The 17,871-nt window shown below is 38.7% G+C and overlaps 1 protein-coding gene across 10 annotated transcripts in view; it reads left to right on the forward strand.

Annotated features, from left to right (window-relative positions):
• Positions 1 to 14,327, forward strand: part of trim2a (tripartite motif containing 2a) — a 158,908-nt gene extending 144,581 nt beyond the window's left edge. For 9 of the 10 annotated variants that reach the window (XM_048527621.1, XM_048527614.2, XM_048527671.1 and 6 more), the window contains 5 exons: positions 400 to 567; positions 5,156 to 5,336; positions 8,021 to 8,091; positions 11,120 to 11,260; positions 12,002 to 14,327. In XM_048527621.1, coding sequence (XP_048383578.1) covers positions 400 to 567; positions 5,156 to 5,336; positions 8,021 to 8,091; positions 11,120 to 11,260; positions 12,002 to 12,154 — 714 coding nt within the window. In that variant the 3' untranslated portion in view covers positions 12,155 to 14,327. The remainder of the gene's footprint in view (positions 1 to 399; positions 568 to 5,155; positions 5,337 to 8,020; positions 8,092 to 11,119; positions 11,261 to 12,001) is intronic. The other variant, XM_048527681.2, reaches the window with a different exon arrangement.
• Positions 14,328 to 17,871: the final 3,544 nt, after the last annotated feature.

Here is a 17,871-nt window from a genome sequence, read left to right on the forward strand (position 1 = left end):
GGCCTAGACCCTTCATCAGAGAGGTCTAGGCCCGAAACGTCAGCTTTTGTGCTCCTGAGATGCTGCTTGGCCTGCTGTGTTCATCCAGCCTCACATTTTATTATATCAGAAATACGATGCTCTTTCATACAGCACAAATGAGGAAGTGGAGTAGCAATCTGTCTAAGATTGCTATTCCTTGGGAAATCCAGCCTGACATTATTAATGCACCGTTCAAAGCGGGGTTTCCTTATGGAATGGTACAGACTATCTTTCTGGGTTCTTCATTAGGCCTGACTGACTGTGATCTGTGTGTGAAAATAAAACCAGATAGAGATGTTTTATTATTAGAAAATCATACAATATTATATTTATTCATTATTTCAACTTTGATTAAGATGTATTAAACTCGTGTTCTAGATTTTCTCCAATGATGGACAATTTAAAAACCGGTTTGGTGTTCGTGGCCGATCTCCTGGGCAGCTGCAGCGTCCAACAGGAGTAGCTGTACACCCGAGTGGTGACATCATCATCGCTGATTATGACAACAAGTGGGTGAGCATTTTTTCACCAGATGGGAAATTCAAGGTGAGCAGATTGTCTTTTGTCGTGGCAGTTAATTAATGGAGTTCTGTGCATGTCTGCATGTAAATATGGCCAAAATATTTGGCTAATATTTTTGTTTATTGTTCGTTAAACAACTCTAAAGAAAATTTAATGAAGTTTTCACTGAATCCATCATTCAAGATTGTGTGCATAGCGCCTATATTGCTGCTCCACAACGTCAGGGACCAAGGTTTGATCCCAGCTTCTGTGTGGAGATTGCAAATTCTCCCCATGTCTGTGTGGGTTTCCTCCAGGTGCCCACAGTCCAAGAAGGTGCAGGTTAGGTGCATTAGCCATAGGAAATGCAGGATTACAGGAATAGGGTGGAATGCTCTTCAGAGAGTTAGTGTGGACTTGATGGGCTGAATGACCTGTTTCCACGCTGTAGGATTCTATGATAGATGGATTGTGTTATTATAATATTGGTGCAGTCTTTGTTTTTAAAGTGTACATAATCAGTCCAGTGCAATGACAATTTCTAGTTTTTTAGATAACATATGGTTTAAAAAAATCAGATTTAAATCAGTGTTGGGATCACAACTACTCATACATAAACAATCTGGATGAAGGAATTAAGGGCATTATTGCTAAGTTTGCAGATGAGACAAAGATGGATGGGCAGGTAGTGTTGAAGAAACGGGGAGGCTGCAGAAGGACTTGAACAGGCTAGGAGAGAGGGTAAAGAAGTGGCAGATGGAATATAACTTGGGAAGGTCTGAGGTTACACAATTTAATGGGAGGAATAGAAGCATAGACTATTTTCTAAATGAGGAAAGGCTTCCGAATTCTGAAGTTCAAAGGGACTTGGAAGTCCTAGTTTGGGATTTGCTTAAAGTTAAGGTTCCATTGGCAGTTAGGAAAGCAAATACAATGTTGACTTTCATTTCAAAAGGACTAGCATACAAGAGCAGGTACGTACTGCCAGGCTGTATAAAGCTCTGGTCAGATTGCATTTGAAATATTGTGAACTGTTTGGGTTTGTATCTAAAGAAAGATATGCTGGCCTTGAAATGAGTTCAGAGGAGGTTTACAAGAATGATCTGAGGAACGAAGGACTTCTCATCTGAGAAGCAGTTGAGGACTCTGTGTTGGTACTCAATGGAGTTTAGAAGGGGATAGTGTGGGCATGGAAAAGATGTTCCACTAGTAAGAGAGACTATGACCTGAGGGCACAGCCTTAGGGTGAGGAGACAACCCTTTAGAACTGAGATGAGGAGGAATTTCTTCAGAGGGTGGGGACTCTGTGGAACTCATTTCCATAGAAGTCTATGGAGCCCAAGTCATTTAGTGTATTTAAGACTGAGATATGTTCTTGATTAGAAAGGGGATCAAGGGTTACAGGGAGACAGTTTTCTCAATCCCACTATCAGCCATGATCAATTTTCAGAGCAGATTTGATGAGCTGAGTGGCCTAATTCTGCTCTTGCGTTATGGTCTAGATGGGTACTGGTTAAAGAAATCTGCACTAAAATGGGCATTTGATATGTTTCTTTGAAATTAGACATCATGTGATATAATGCACTGAAGATTGAGATAGAATCAAAATTCTATAGGGATGGAAGGCAGTTAAAACGGGCCAAGGGGTTTTGCTTTCCTCTTCAATCATAGGAAGTTTGTAAATAAAAAAAAATCTATTCGAGGCAGGAATGCATGTAGCCTACATCAAAAAGCACAATTTCAAGGATTGCAACTGTTTAGTTTGAGTTGCATGTCTTATTGACTATGCTTCACTAGAATATCATATTTGGTTCATTAGGGAAATTAGATATAGTGAGATTAAAGTGCTCATCATTTGCTGGTCAGAAGCTATGGGAAGCATGGGAGTGTACACAGGATTACAGTCTCTGGTGCTCTCACAGATTCTTGTAATTTGAGAATACGAAACATTAACTTGAAATTTGCATTCAAATATTGTTTATTTTGGCAGCCTTCAGGAATCAAAAAGCCACATATGCTACACCTCAGAAGAGCCAGTGGAAATGATTTTTCTCCCTTTTTCATCCCAAATGCACAAGATCTCTTAAATCATCTCTTCTGGTGATACATGAGGCTGACAAAGCACTGACTTTGGTCTGTGCTTGCATCGTCCACACTTCCTGGAACCAGTCACAGCCAGATGTCAGAGGATCTATAGCTTGAGTGTGCCACTTCTTATCAAGCACGGCTGTTCAGGCAGATGTCTCTCCTGTTCATTCCAACAGGCCAATAGGATTTGGGGGTTAATGACCGGTTTTGCTGCATTATGAATGCATTATCCATGAGTACCAAAACCTAGTATGGAATTTAAACTCTGAGCTTCTGGCTCTGAGATAAGGATGCTATCTGTTGTGCTGCAAGATGCCCCTTGTAATTTTCTGATGTCCATTGTTAATGTGGTGACAGACAAAACTTGGGCATTAAAGCTAAATTATGTTTCTCCCAATACTTCAGATATGAATTAAATATTTGACTTATTCTTTTGATTACCCTTGATTTTAGTTTAGATTTACTTGTCTTCAGAACAAATCCCCCATCAAGGTTTTGAGCTAGGTGGACCTTTTATTTAATGTTATGGTCTTGAGCTGATTTTCTCAAAGATTGTTTTCCTCAAATGTTTTTAAATAAATGCAAGTTACTTTGAAGTTATCCGTGGTTCTCCCCCACATCAGTTGTGGCTTCAAGTCCCCGTCCAGGTAACTGAAAGCAAATTAAGGCTCATAATCCATATAATACTGAGGAAATACTACAGTAAACAAGACCCCCATGTGCTTTCTCAGGTGGCTGTTTAAAGATTCACTGACACTATTTTGAAGTTGAGCAGGGAAAATATCCATAGTGTCCTCATTATCTCATCACCCCTCAATACCAAACAAAATGATTTTATCGTAAATATTGCTTTGCTGTTTGGAAAATCTTGTGCAGAAATTGTCTCCATAGCAGCAGTCACTACTTGTCAAAAGAATTGACTGTAAAATACTTAGGACATCCCAAACACTGTGAAAAACATTGACTTGGATTTTTGCCAAGATAGGATGAATAACCTTAAAAATGTCAGGCCGATCCAGATTCTGGGATTTCTGAACACATTCCTAAGCTTTCTAATTTTCAGGAGTGCGTTCTAAGGATGCAAGCTGGTTCAGGGTGCCCATACCCAGTCCCCCTGATCTGGCTGGCTGCATTGCAGAGATGGACATTAAAAATTGCAGAGCAACTGGTTATGAGTTGAGCCAGCTTTTTGAAGGGTCATGGGTCAAGCCACTTCTGGGATCATGAACTGTATCTGCAAGAGACAACCTTTGAAACGCGAGTTCAAAAGGTGGCTCTTATGTTAGCAAGCAGTGGCATTTCTGTGTGTCTTGATGCTGTAAGTGTATAGTTTATACAGGTGGTCAATGAATCTTATGGTGACAATAGGACGTGTTTACAAACTCTAAGAAGACAGACATTTATTCATTACTACTTGCCTTTTTTAAAGACAAAGTGACTATCAGCCAGTGCCTTTGAATGCAAACACTAAACCTTTAATCTTGTGCAAATAAACATAATGCAATTGACAGCAGAAAAGGAGAGCGATAGCCATCCATTCAATAATGTTAATTTGTTTTTGGAGCTAATGAACAGAGTAATGGATTTCTAGGCTCTCAGCCAAGAATATATAAATGAGGTGCCGCACATGGGTCAGGGAAGAGGGCAGGGGCATACTATTGACCACTGAGAGTTCTTGCCACATTCACGAGGTAATGCATTTTTTAAATAGCCTGTCTCAACACAAAGCAGCCTCTGTGACTGTCTCTAATCTCTTATTCAAGTCAACTAACTCCACTAAACATGTACCTGCACCCAACAGATGAAGATCTTTGTGAGTTCTTTATCCTGAGTTAGGCACTTGAAGCCAGCATTTCTCCTAGCTTCCATTACCTATGCTGGTGATTTGAAAACCCAGGAATGTATAATTGCGTGTCTTTTCCCTTTAGGGGCTTCTGATTTTTTCTTTGTGCAGCTACTCGTTCAACTTGATAAGGGTGGTGGATGCAGATTTGATAGCAACTTAGCAAAGAGAATTAGCTAAATAGTTGAAAAACAAAAATGTACATAGGAAAATGGGACTGATTGAACAGGCTTTTCAAATAGCTGACACTAGGCATAATGGTCTAAACGGTGCCTTTCTGATCCCAGTCATGATGCTAGGATTCTAACGCGAAAAAAGAATGTATGCCTTACATAACATACACATTTTGTAAAGAAGACTTTTTCCCACATATTTTGTGCATTTGGATACCCCTTAACTTGTGAAATTGTCACTCTCTATTGGCTGTTTCCAAAGTAGTCAAAGTAAAACTCCATTTTACCTACCCCATAGACAGCAATTAAAACACACCATACTGCGATATCAAGGTGGTGCACCCTTTTGGAAGGCCAATGCGGTAGAATCTCGACCTTCCCTAAAATTCCTCCAGTTTTACTGTGTCACTTACAAAGTGACTTTGGAAGAAGTCTGGGGTGGAGAATGTGTTCATTTGGCTGAGGGGAGAAATTGAGAATAAAAATGTCAAATAACTTCATATGTTTGCATTCCATTCTCTCCTGACAGACTAAGCTAGGCTCTGGGAAGCTTTTGGGACCAAAAGGTGTTGCAGTGGATCGGAATGGTCATATAATTGTGGTGGACAACAAGGCTTGCTGCGTCTTTATTTTTCAGCCTAATGGGAAGCTGGTGACAAAATTTGGTAATCGAGGAAACAGTGACAAGCAGTTTGCAGGTACACTTGATGGTAATACTTGAACCCCCTTTCTTGCCTCTTCTGCACACATTTGCATGAAGACTTTGCATGGTCAAAACATGTTTCATAAATTTACCGCATGCTTGTTCTTGTCCTGAACAAGATGATAACTGCATGATTCCTTCCAAATGTATTTAATCAGTTGTCTTAAGTACAAGATTAATAGATCCAAGAAAAGATACATGTCAGTTAAGGCTTGCTGAAAACTGTTCTGGAGAGCAAACTGAGGGGGATAAATCACACACCTAGGAATTGTGCAGACTCCTGTTTAATGAATAACCACTTTTTTGTCTCCTGTCCAAAAATAAACTTGATTATTTACAAGCTGTATACACGCTTAAGACATACCTTTTGAATTACTCTTAAATGTTTATTTACAGTCTTTACAAGATGGTAAGGCTACAAAGCTATGCCCTCTTCTTCTACCAGAATACTAGCGCAACTACTGAGGTCACAGTTAGATCATAGGTTACCTGAGCAGCTCATCTAATCTCTACAACAATGAACAAACAGTCTGTGCTTTTTAAAAATACCCTCGTATGACATTTGCCAAATCAGTTGTTCAGGTGATGCTACCTAAATAGATACTTCTCATTTGTGTAACTAGTGTTTGCCTCCAATACCACGGAAATTGCATGTTTTCAACATTGAGTAGGGGGGGAGAGACTCTGGAAATGATTAACAGTGGCATCATTATGCTCTGAAGTTTAGTAATCTGTTAGAGAATATAGCATCCACCCAGTGGAATGGAAATTTTCCTGGTATCTCATGTTGTGCCCTAGAGTGGTATCTTTATTTTTATAATAGCAGTAGACACATGGCATCATAGGAGGTATAATGTCTTGCCAAAATGTGTTTAAGTTTATTATAGATCCATATATTTTAATTTAATACTCTTGCTCTTTTTCAAAAGAAGGTTGCTTGTTCTGTAATAACAAAGTGTGGAGCTGGAGGAATGCAGCAGACCAGGCAGCATCAGAGGAACAGGAAAGCTGACATTTCGGGTCGGGTTCAGATTTTGCTAAGAATGGTCCCGACCCGAAATGTCAGCTTTCCTGTTCCTCTGATGCTGCCTGGTCAGCTGCATTCCTCCAGGTCCATGCTTTATTATTCTTATGTCTGATCTGTCTTTTTCCATTGTGCTGTTTTTTGTGTTTATGTGGGGAATTTATGGTGTCTAAGATTAATGTGGTTGTAATTCAAGATCAAAAAAGTCAATATTTAGGACATTAATTGTAGAATGCTCCAGAATATTTATTTGTTGTTTTTTCGCAACAGTTCCTTGCAGCAGAAGAATATGAATGTAACCATTTAGCTTAGTAAAGATGGTATTCATTGTTAGGAACTTTATAGCAATTGAATTTTCAATCCAGAATATTGGCCTAAAGAAATATGTTGCTTTAAACAAAATATATATTAACTTATTTTCCTTAACCTGTTATATTCTCATTTGATTGCAGTTGTCTCAAGCATCATTCCCAGAAATTGTTTAGCTTTTTTGGTTTGATTTAAAGATTTTTTGAACACCCTATTTGGAGAAAGTAGTACTTGCTGACTGATTTACGACACAAATATCTTTTATTGGAGGAGCATCATTTTAGAGAGGAAAATTAATTTCATGCAGATATTATGTTACAATCTTAATGTTCAGGGCAAATTACTCTTTTTGTGTTTTTTTTTGCAGATTATTTGATGCTCAAGGTATTAGCAGACTTATCATTTTTCTGTCACAAAGGAATTATGTGCACACATGTCAACCACTTCCATACAAGTTATCTTCCCTTTTTAAAAATATGCACCTCACATTTGGAATTGTTTGACTTCTTTTGATGTTCCAGTTGTCTGCTACATCTACTCTGCAGAGGTCTAACAGCCATGATATTTACATGGTCAGAAGCTATATTCATTGTGATGCTAAATGGCTGTTTAGTAAGTGATGAACTTCAATGGTTTTAGGAGATGTCAAGAGAAAGGAGTCCAACAGAAACCATACCAATCCATTACAATATTACAAGCAAGAGATTTAATTTGGTAGTCTTTTGAAAGTGGTGCTTTCATTTTCCAATTAACTAACTAACGTATACTATGCTTTCCCATTGTCAGACCCTCAGAGTTACCATTAACCACATTCCACGTTGTCATTAGAATTGTGAAGATTGCTATTACAGAGGAAAACCATTTTGTATAACGTGCCCGCATGAGCTTTGTTAGAGAACAATCCAGAACTAATCCCATTCCTTAGGGGAGAAAATAACAGCATTTTATTAACTTATTTCAGATATTTACCCACAACTTCTTTTTAAATAAAATGATGGTCCTTTCCTCAAATGCTCCCTGTGGTAAACTACTCCAAGCTTCAGAAATACCACAACATTTTGATTTGGTAAACTTTTTTTCCAAAATCAGGGGGCTTTTGTTCAGGAATTGAGTTTATCGAAATGCAGCTTTGGTTCCTCCATACAAATTTTATAAAACGAAATGTTCCATATACCATTTACTTTTCATCCAACCCACCTATATCAACCCAAACTAGTATTTCAAAGAAGGCCATGTGGTTGTGTTAGTGCACATTCTGTGACTCAAAACTAATTGTTCGATTTTTTTTTTTTTTTTTTTTTTTTAAAAAAACATAATGACTATGTCGCTAATTTCCCTCTTTTTCTTTTCTCTTCCAGGGCCTCATTTTGCAGCAGTCAACAACAATAATGAAATCATTGTTACAGATTTTCATAATCATTCTGTTAAGGTATACAAAGCTTTACAACTTGCTAATCTGTTAGACCCAACTTGATTAAAGATGAGCAGCTACACAGAGCTGGAAATGCTCTTCTACGCAATTCAATTTCTTTACAAATCAAGACAAAACGGTACAGCTCTGACTTGGAAACTCAACTGAGGTCTTGGATATCATTGCTGTTTTCTTTAAAATGTTACTTCCTGAACTGTCAGTGCACATTAAGACCAGCTTAAAAGCATCTCTGCTCCAGATGTCAAATTCTATTTTTCATATTAACCATTTTTGCAGGTTGTGAGATTGCCAACTTGTACTGCAATAATGGTATTGAATTAGATACTAGAAAAAAAATAAGACTGTCATCATTTATTATGTGGAATTTCTAACAGAAAGGGGAAGCATTGCATTCCGTTATTGAGGTGGGTTGAAACTTGGTTCCCAGTGATAAGAGAGTTGTGCAATTTATTTTCTTCTCCTCTTCCAGCTTATATTCTGGGTATTTTAGATTTTGGGCACAGGTTCCACTGCCGCCTTTTGCCTTGTAGATTTGCTGTATTTTAATAATTGGAAATAATGTCGTCTTTATGATGTGAATGTTTTTAATAGGAGCTTACATTTAATTACTTATCTTCAATAATTGACAGTTGTATTTACAACGCAGCCTTCTAACAGTCCAGAGTGAAATGAGATTTTATCATAAAATAGCATGCTATCTGACTTGCTGCTCTAATTCCATAAATTTACTAGAAATTTTCAAGGATTATAACTGGGATAAAGGATAGCCAATGGATGTAGTTTATTTGGGCTTTCAAAAAAGTCACACTTAAAAAATTAGCATGTAAAGTTAAAGCACATGGGATTGGGGTTGGCATACTGAATTCGGCAAACAACTGGCAGACAGGAGACTGAGGAAGAATAAATGGATCTTTTTTAATTGACAGACAGTGACTAGTGGGATACTGTAGGGATCATTGCTTGGATCCCAGCTACTGGTAAAATGTATAAACGATATAGATAAGGAAACTAAACTTAATATCTTCAAGTTTGCAGAGGTCACAAAGCTAAGGAGAGGGTGAACTGTGAAGTGGATGCAGAGATGTTTCAATGTGATTTGGACAAGGTGACTAGGTGGACATATGCCTGCCAAATGAAGCATAAAGTGGATAAATGGGAGGTTATCCACTTTGGTAGCAAAAACAGGAAGGCAGTTTATTATCTGCATGGCAATAGATTGGGAGAGGGGGAGTTACAACGAGACTGAAAATATACGTGCAGGTGCAGCAGCAGAGAAGAAGGCGAATGACATTTTGGCCTTCAGAGTGAGCGTGTTCAAGTGTGGGAGCAGGGAAGTTTATTGCAATTGTACACTATTTTGCTGCGACCACACCTGCAGTATTGTGTACGGTTTTGATCTCCTCATTGCAGTAAGGTTGTTTTGGCTGTGAAGAGAGAATAAACTTTTAATAGACTGATTCTTGGAACGGCAATACTGATGTATGAAGAGAGACTAGATTGCTTATGACTATATTCACTGGAGTTTAGAAGAATAAGGGATATTGAAGGACTATTTATCACTGACTATTAGCTCATTATCCCAAATTATCTATTTTGGTCTGGTTGTGCTATTACTAATAATAATGAATGATCATGCATATGCTCTTCTATCCATATATTCTCCAAACTAACATTTATGTGACACTGAAGCAAACCTGAAACTGTGTTAAATAAAGTTTTTATTCATCCACTGCAGTACAGTGCAAATCCCTGGACAAATAATGAAAATGGCATTTCTTTGCACACTTAAACTATATTAGTTGCAATATTTGTTTCAAAGCTAAACCAGGTTTGTTTTTATTTGAAGGGCCATTGGATCCACACTGACCCTCACAGTATTCCATCAAGACCCACACCCACTTCCCTATGCTCAGAGAGGGTCTGATGAAGGGTCTAGGCCCGAAACGTCAGCTTTTGTGCTCCTGAGATGCTACTTGGCCTGCTGTGTTCATCCAGCTCCACACTTTGTTATCTATGATTTTTAACTGCTTTGGGTTTTCAATGGGTTCAGTTCACTGAAATGAATTAAGGATTCATGCACAGGCAAAAGTAAGGCCAAACAGATTTTTAACTTGATTACAATCTGTGTAAAGACAAAATAATTTTATTGAACACCAAAGAACCAGACTTTCCCATTGGAGGGCAGCAGTGATCTTTTTATTTTTGGCCCTGCTCTGTCCCTCAAATGCCTTGAAACAAAATTTCACTGGGTTGGGGTCTTAATAATATTAGAGATGAATCCACCTCATGGTTGGAGTGGGACTGAGTGAAAACTGAGATGGAACTCTGGAGAAATGGGTCACTTTGCAGCCTAAATTTCAGCAGCTGCTGTCCCTGTATGATATTATCTTAAAAAAAACCTTCTTTGACATCGTCAGAGTCAATGAAAAGCTGGGACTTAGGCTAAAGAAGGTTGGTTAGTAAAATGTTATTATTGCACAGTCATTTCTTGTTCAAAGTTTCCCATTTTTGCACTAGGTCTAAATTTCAACCATTCCCTTTTATCACTTCTGTCAGACTGTGGCCGGTCAGTTTGGGAATACCTAACTGCTATGTTCCTTGAAAATCTGGAGCAGTCAGAAGTTAACACTTAAGAGGCTCCCTAATGACCTCCATCTGTGCAAATTAACAACGCAATTGACTTGCTTTCACTCTACCTCCATCCCCATTTGTGGGCAAGTTAAAATTGGGAATGGAGATAACAGTATTGTGTGACAGTCTATCATTTTATCTACACTAAAAGCAATGCTGGAGATCTTAAAAGAAAATGTAGGAAACTGCTAGATATACTCAACAGGCTTGGCAGCATTCATGGAGAGAGAAACAGGGTTAGTTTTTCAAGTTCAATCTGATTATTCTTCATAACCTTTTTTTTGCCATTCTGTCTTGATTTCGTGTCAGAAACTTCTACCCTAAGTATTAGTTTAAAATGTTCCAATATTGTCAGAATTTTTAATATGTGCAACATATCTCATTTTAAATATAGGTATTTAACACAGATGGCGAGTTTGTGTTAAAGTTTGGTTCCAATGGAGAAGGCAATGGCCAGTTTAATGCTCCCACAGGAGTGGCAGTGGATTCCAATGGAAATATTATAGTTGCTGACTGGGGAAACAGTCGGATACAGGTAATGTGAATACAGGTTTAATGACAAAGTTACATATCAAGCCTGGTTTGGCCAGATCTGGAGTATTGTGTCCAATTCTGGTCACCTCATTGCGGGAAAGATGTGGAAGCATCGGAAAAGGTGCAGAGGAGATGTACCAGGATGTTGCCTTGAATGGAGGGAAGGCCTTACAAGGAAAGGTTGAGAGATCTAGGGCTTTTCTCTTTAGAATGATGAAGGATGAGAGGTGACTTGATAGAGGTTTAAAAAATTATCAGATGTATAGATGCAGTGGACAGTCAGACTCTTTCCTAGGGTGGAGGTAGCTATTACGAGGGGGCATAGTTTTAGAGTGAGTGGAGGTAGATATAGGGGAGACATCAGAGGTAAGTTCTTTACTCAGAGTGGTAGGGGCATGGAATGCGTTGCTTGAGAAGGTAGTGGAGTTGGCCTCATTAGGGGCATTTAAGCAGCTATTAGACAGGCATATGGATGATAGTATAAGGAGGGATGGAGGTTACACCTTAGGTTTAGGGTAAAGGTTCGGCACAACACTGCGGGCCGAAGGGCCTGTACTGTTCTACGTTCTATCTTGTATTTTTGTCACCAACTTGTTCCTCAGCTAATTAATACTACAAAATTGGTAAACACAGATTGAACTATACTATTAAAAATTCTGTAGTTTTGAATAAACAGAAGGAAAATCTAAAATTAATCTTTGTGTGCTCGCTTTAAATTCTGATTTATTTGTATTTTAAACAGGTTTTTGATGGAAGTGGATCATTTCTCTCTTATATTAACACCTCAGCTGATCCTCTTTATGGACCTCAAGGTCTAGCATTAACCTCAGATGGTCATGTAGTAGTAGCTGACTCTGGAAATCATTGCTTTAAAGTTTATCGCTATTTGCAGTAACAGCTGCTCTTTGGATCTACAAATCCAATTGGAACTGGATTCAGATGAGTTCCTATGTTAACTCGCTAAGTTTACTTTTTAGGATGGGAGTGGCCTGTTGAAGATTGTTTTTGTTTGTTGCCTTTTCCTGCCCCAGGTTATTTAAGTAAACTGAACGTGGAAGAATATGTGCAGTTTTATACCCAGGATTTCCTCTGACTTTCATTGTGCTGTGATCTAGTCATAAAGGAATCAAACAGTGTTATCATAAAACTAATAAATTAAACAGACGATTGCACATTTTTGATATGCAGACACAAATAATGGAGAATGTAGCTAGCTGCTCATGAATTTAGGAATAAAACATACTAGCTAATTATTAAACAGAAACTGCGTTCATTCTGTACTGGGAGCTTTCACATCAAATATCCAAGTGTGTGTGTGTGTGTGTGTGTGTGTCTGTGTCTGTATTTCTCGAGTATGTGGTAGCAAATGGCAGAAAGCAGCCATTCTGGGTGACATTCAAGTGTAAATTGAGCACTTGATTTTGAGCATATGGATGGCTTTCTGTTCTTAAATTTAATGACTTGCTGCCCTTGTTCACAGCTACATTTTTATTTTTTATAACATATGTGTGTGTATATATATATTATATATATATTATCTACTCTCTGACTAGGTCTTATTATTAAACCCTTATATTTTAGTATGGAGGCTACATCACTGGAAGTCTGTGGTGAATGCATTAAATCATTTTCTCACAATTGTGTCACATTAATGCAGACATTCCATTAAATATCTCAATTAGCTATAATACTAATTCCAGAATAATACCACTTATTTTGCACCAGGGTGTAATGGTATAAAGCAATTCTGCAGCAAATTCATGAGGGAATTGACAGCCAAATATATATTGTGCTTTAATTCCTTGACAACTTTTAAAATAATGGCATCAAATATAAGTAACTGGCTGTTTTATCACAATTCCCGGTTTTAACCAAAGTCCATGATGCATGCCATGTGCCGCTCTGTTAGCTGTGCAATCTGTCACTGTCCTTGCAAGAGATCAAGCTTGAAAAGAATAAAACATTAATACTAGCCTGGAATTATTTAATGTATCCTAAATGAAACAGAGGTATAATCCTGCTGAGCAAAAGGATATAAAATGAAAGTACGTGTACGCCTTCATTAAAATTTTCACTGCCGCTGTTTATTGAATTTGCTAAGTTTGTTGAATGATTTGCTAGTTTTTCTTGCAGTCTACTCAGGTAATTAGTTGCATCTATTTATCATTATTTTAATTTGTGCTAAGTTTGCATAATTGGAAAACATTTGTCAATCTTTTGAAATGCACTAAAATATTGAAAGTTGATTGCTCATTTACATTCAACATGACTATAATCTCTTTTAATCTGTGGCTGCTGTTTTAGAACTATTTAATTGCTGAAGTGCACATTTTTTTCATGTGGGAATGGGAAGTGTGGGAAGAGGAGGAAGAAAAATCAAGATAATGTAAATGGTTAATAATGTGTGTAGATTAGTAATCCTTTATTTGGACCAGTAATTAACTGCATTCTCCCTTGTGGGGAATAAAGAACAAAATGCTGCATTAGGCTGTAAATTTAACATTATTATGTTTGTAAAAATGCTCAACAAAACTATTTATATTTTATCTCCATGTATTAACAAATGCGTCTGTTGCCAAATGTTCGGGGGAAATTGTTTGGAAGAATATGTTCAAAACACTAAAGAGCGATGCTAAAGGTGGTATTTTGAGTAGCTGAAGCTTGGATGTGCTGTGTGTAAATGTAAGCCCTCTTGCTCTCCTTTTTTTTGTTGTATTTAAAAGACTGGAGTAGGTGATTCCTTTCTCCTCTCCTGCCACATACCCATCACTGAAGTTTGCATGGCATGTAACAGCATGGCCTTAACAGGTGTACTCTTATGTACAGTTTCTGACGAGAGTTTCCACAAAAAAGTTTGGGTTTCTGCATTGTGTGCGCAACAAAACTGGAATTCAGTTTGTCAACTTGGGCATTTTTTTGTTGTAAGTTCCATGTTAAATGCTTCTGCTAATGTTCAGAGGGACAATTTATGCATTGTTTGAATGTTACGACATTCCATCATTGTGATTCGGTTGAAAAGAACTTTTGTGTACAGCACAAGGGGAAAATAAAATGTCATGCATTCAAAATGTCTGTATTTGTCTTCTCTTAAAAGTAAAGATTTACTTTATTGTACTTCCAAAAAAAGTCAAGTTTGACTTCACCTTTTCTGTACCATCTTCAGCTTAATGAATATACCCTGCAATATTTGAATTCTATTCTCTCCTGTTAATGTACTGAGGCAAATTTGAACTAATGTAGAAAAGAATTCAGGAGAACTAGTAGCATGTCTGAAATGAGTAAATGCTTGGTTTATATTAAGAAAAGCCTTTGGAAAACTATAAAAACCTCAGCAGAATATGTACTGTTTGTCATCTCCTGATTCTTCAGATAATGAAGCAGTTCATGCCCAAAAGCAGCAGGACCTGGACAATATCCAGGCTTGACGTGACAAGTGGTAAGTAACATTCATACCACACAAATGCCACCAATGACCATCTTCAACAACAGAAAATCTAACCATGGTCTCTCTTGACATTCAAATGTGTTACCATCACTGAAAACCCCACTACCAACAATCTGAGGGTTATCATTAGCCAGACAAGCACTATACATTCAGTGGCTATTAGAACAGGTTGGAGGCTAGGAAGCTGCAGTGTAACTCACCTGACTCCAAACCCTATCCAGCATCTATAAGGCACAAGTCCGGAGTATGACGGAGCACTCTCTCACCATCCAGCACGCAACAGCCATTAAACTGGCAGCACATCTACACACATTCACTCCCTCCACCACCAACACTCAATATTAACAGTGTGCACCAATGACAAGATGAATTGCAAAAATCCACATTGGCCCCTTAAAACAGCACCTTCCAAACCCATGACCGCTTCTATAGAGAAGGATCAGGGTAGCAGATACATGGGAACACCACCAATATCTTGGCCTCGAAATATATCACCATTTCTTCAGTTTCACTGAGTCAAAATCCTAGAACTCTCTTCCCAGTGCTGTTATGGGTATACCAACCCCAAATGGACTATAGTGATTCAAGAACACAGCTCACCACCAACTTCTCAAGGTTAACTTGGAATGGGCAAAAAAGGCTGGCTTAGCCTGTGTCACCTATATAAAATGAGTGGCTTCAGTCTGTCAAGCCCTTGAAAGAAAAAAAACTTGCATACCCAATACTTGTACTCTACAGGACATTCCAAAATATTTCAACCAACCAAGGGATTACTTTGCAACATTGGATTAAATTTAATGTCCTGGACACAAGTCGCATCCACTAGTTAGATAACTAATGGGAAATCAGTTTCAATTCGGTGATGTATCTCAAACAAATGAGGTGACTGTAAGATATTTAACTGGTTAGTGTTGGCCTTCCATGTAATTTACAACTAAGTGGTAGAAATCCTACCCACCTGTCAGCTTTCTACTGCAGTCAACACCACTAGGATCAGGGGTTGCTGTCAGTAATGCTCCAAGTATTTCACCAAAGTTCATTTGTTGGAATTTTTGGGCCTCTGAGCGAGGGTAGACAGCAACTTGAAGGAGGCCTGGGCACTGAGGTTGGAGGTAAAACTGATGGAGTGAGTTTCTGTGGCTCTCTTCTTCCCTAAAAGGTCCTATGGGTACAAGGTGCCCGACAATATGGAGCCTTCCAACAACCTTGTGGATCAGGTTTGTCAACTGCCTTTTGAAGTCTTAAAAAAGCTATGTGACTCCCATTTAATCCTGATTCACTGCTAAATGCTGACAGGTTCAGGGATAAACTCTGCCAATTGCTTAGGTTCATTCAAACAGACTTAACACCACAATAGGCAGTTTTTCGTATTAACCTGTGGCACAAGTAATGGCCAGGCAGATAGGAAAATACAGTGAGAATGGAAAGAAAATCAGATTCTTGACCAAGGAGGACAAAAAAAAGTCCTTTGTTTTGTGTCTCATGCCTGAAATGGTGACTTCACCACTTCTTCGAATCTCACCATTGAGTGGCAACTCACCTTATTTCCATGCATTCGCATCTTATTAAAGCCACAACTTACCCAATTTGTACGGCACTTCCAGTTCTCCTCTTGCTCTCAGAGACTCAAAACAACACAAATTCACATCCTATAAATCAGTGTCTATTTGGTGGTTGGATGCTGAATGCCTGTGCTGGCCATCATCCAACCATTTCTTCATAACTCCATGGTTCCACTTGAGCCCTTCGGTTTGTAGCTCAGGGATGTCATGCTATATCGTAGCCACATTTTCAGTGTATGCCAGCAGTTTACATGGCAAAAACACTGCATGTGTGTCAAACAAATGGCCATGTGTGAAAGTCAATGAGGAGGAGTGCTTAGTGAGGTGAAGGCAGATTATTGCCAATCAGGGGTGTAACCACAAATAGTTTAGCCTGCAATAGGCTACATCCTAGAGTTCTGAGGGAGGTGGCTGAGGAAATAGTGGAGGCATTGGTTGTGATTTTTCAAAAGTCACTGGAGTCAGGGAAAGTCCCAGATCATTGGAAAATTGCTTTTGTAACCCCCTTGTTTAAGAAAGGATCAAGACAAAACATGGAAAATTATAGGCCGATTAGCCTAACCTCAGTAGTTGGTAAAATTCTAGAATCCATTGTCAAGGATGAGATTTCTAAATTCCTGGAAGTGCAGGGTCAGATTAGAACAAGTCAGCATGGATTTGGTAAGAGGAGGTCGTGCCTGACAAACCTGTTAGAATTCTTTGAAGAGGTAACAAGCAGGTTAGAGCAGGGAAACCCAGTGGAGGTTATCTACCTAGACTTCCAAAAGGCCTTTGATAAGGTGCCTCACGGGAGGCTGCTGAGTAAGGTGAGGGCCCGTGGTGTTCGAGGTGAGCTACTGGCATGGATTGAGGATTGGCTGTCTGATAGAGTTGGGATAAAAGGCTCTTTTTTGGAATGGCGACCAGTGACAAGTTGTGTCCCGCAGGGTTCAGTGTTGGGGCCGCAGCTGATCACTTTATATATATTAATGATCTGGATGAAGGGACTGGGAGCATTCTGGTGAAGTTTGCCGATGATGCGAAGTTAGGTGGACAGGCAGGTAGTACTGAGGAAGTGGGGAGGATGCAGAAAGATTTGGAAAGTTTAGGAGAGTGGTCCAGGAAATGGCTGATGAAATTCAACATGAGCAAATGCGAGGTTTTGCACTTTGGAAAAAAGAATGCAGGCATGAACTATTTTCTAAATGGTGAGAAAATTCATAAAGCCGAAGTACAAAAGGATATGGAAGTGCTAGTCTGGGATTCTCTAAAGGTTAACATGCAGGTTGAGTCCGTGATTAAGAAAGCGAATGTAATGTTGTCACTTATCTCAAGAGGGTTGGAATATAAAAGCAGCAATGTGCTTTTGAGACTTTAAATGGGGCCTAAATAGTGCTTTATAGAATACTGTGTCCAATTTTGGGCCCCACACCTCAGGAAGGACATACTGGCACTGAAGTGTGTCCAGTGGAGATTTACACGGATGATCCCTGGAATGGTAGGCCTAACATAAGATGGACAGCTGAGGATCCTGGGATTGTATTCATTAGAGTTTAGAAGGTTGAGGGGAGATCTAATAGAAACTTACAAGATAATGCATGGCTTAGAGAGGGTGGATGCTGAGAA

This window comes from Stegostoma tigrinum, chromosome 1, assembly GCF_030684315.1.
Source record: "Stegostoma tigrinum isolate sSteTig4 chromosome 1, sSteTig4.hap1, whole genome shotgun sequence".
NCBI classification, from domain to species: Eukaryota; Metazoa; Chordata; class Chondrichthyes; order Orectolobiformes; family Stegostomatidae; genus Stegostoma; species Stegostoma tigrinum.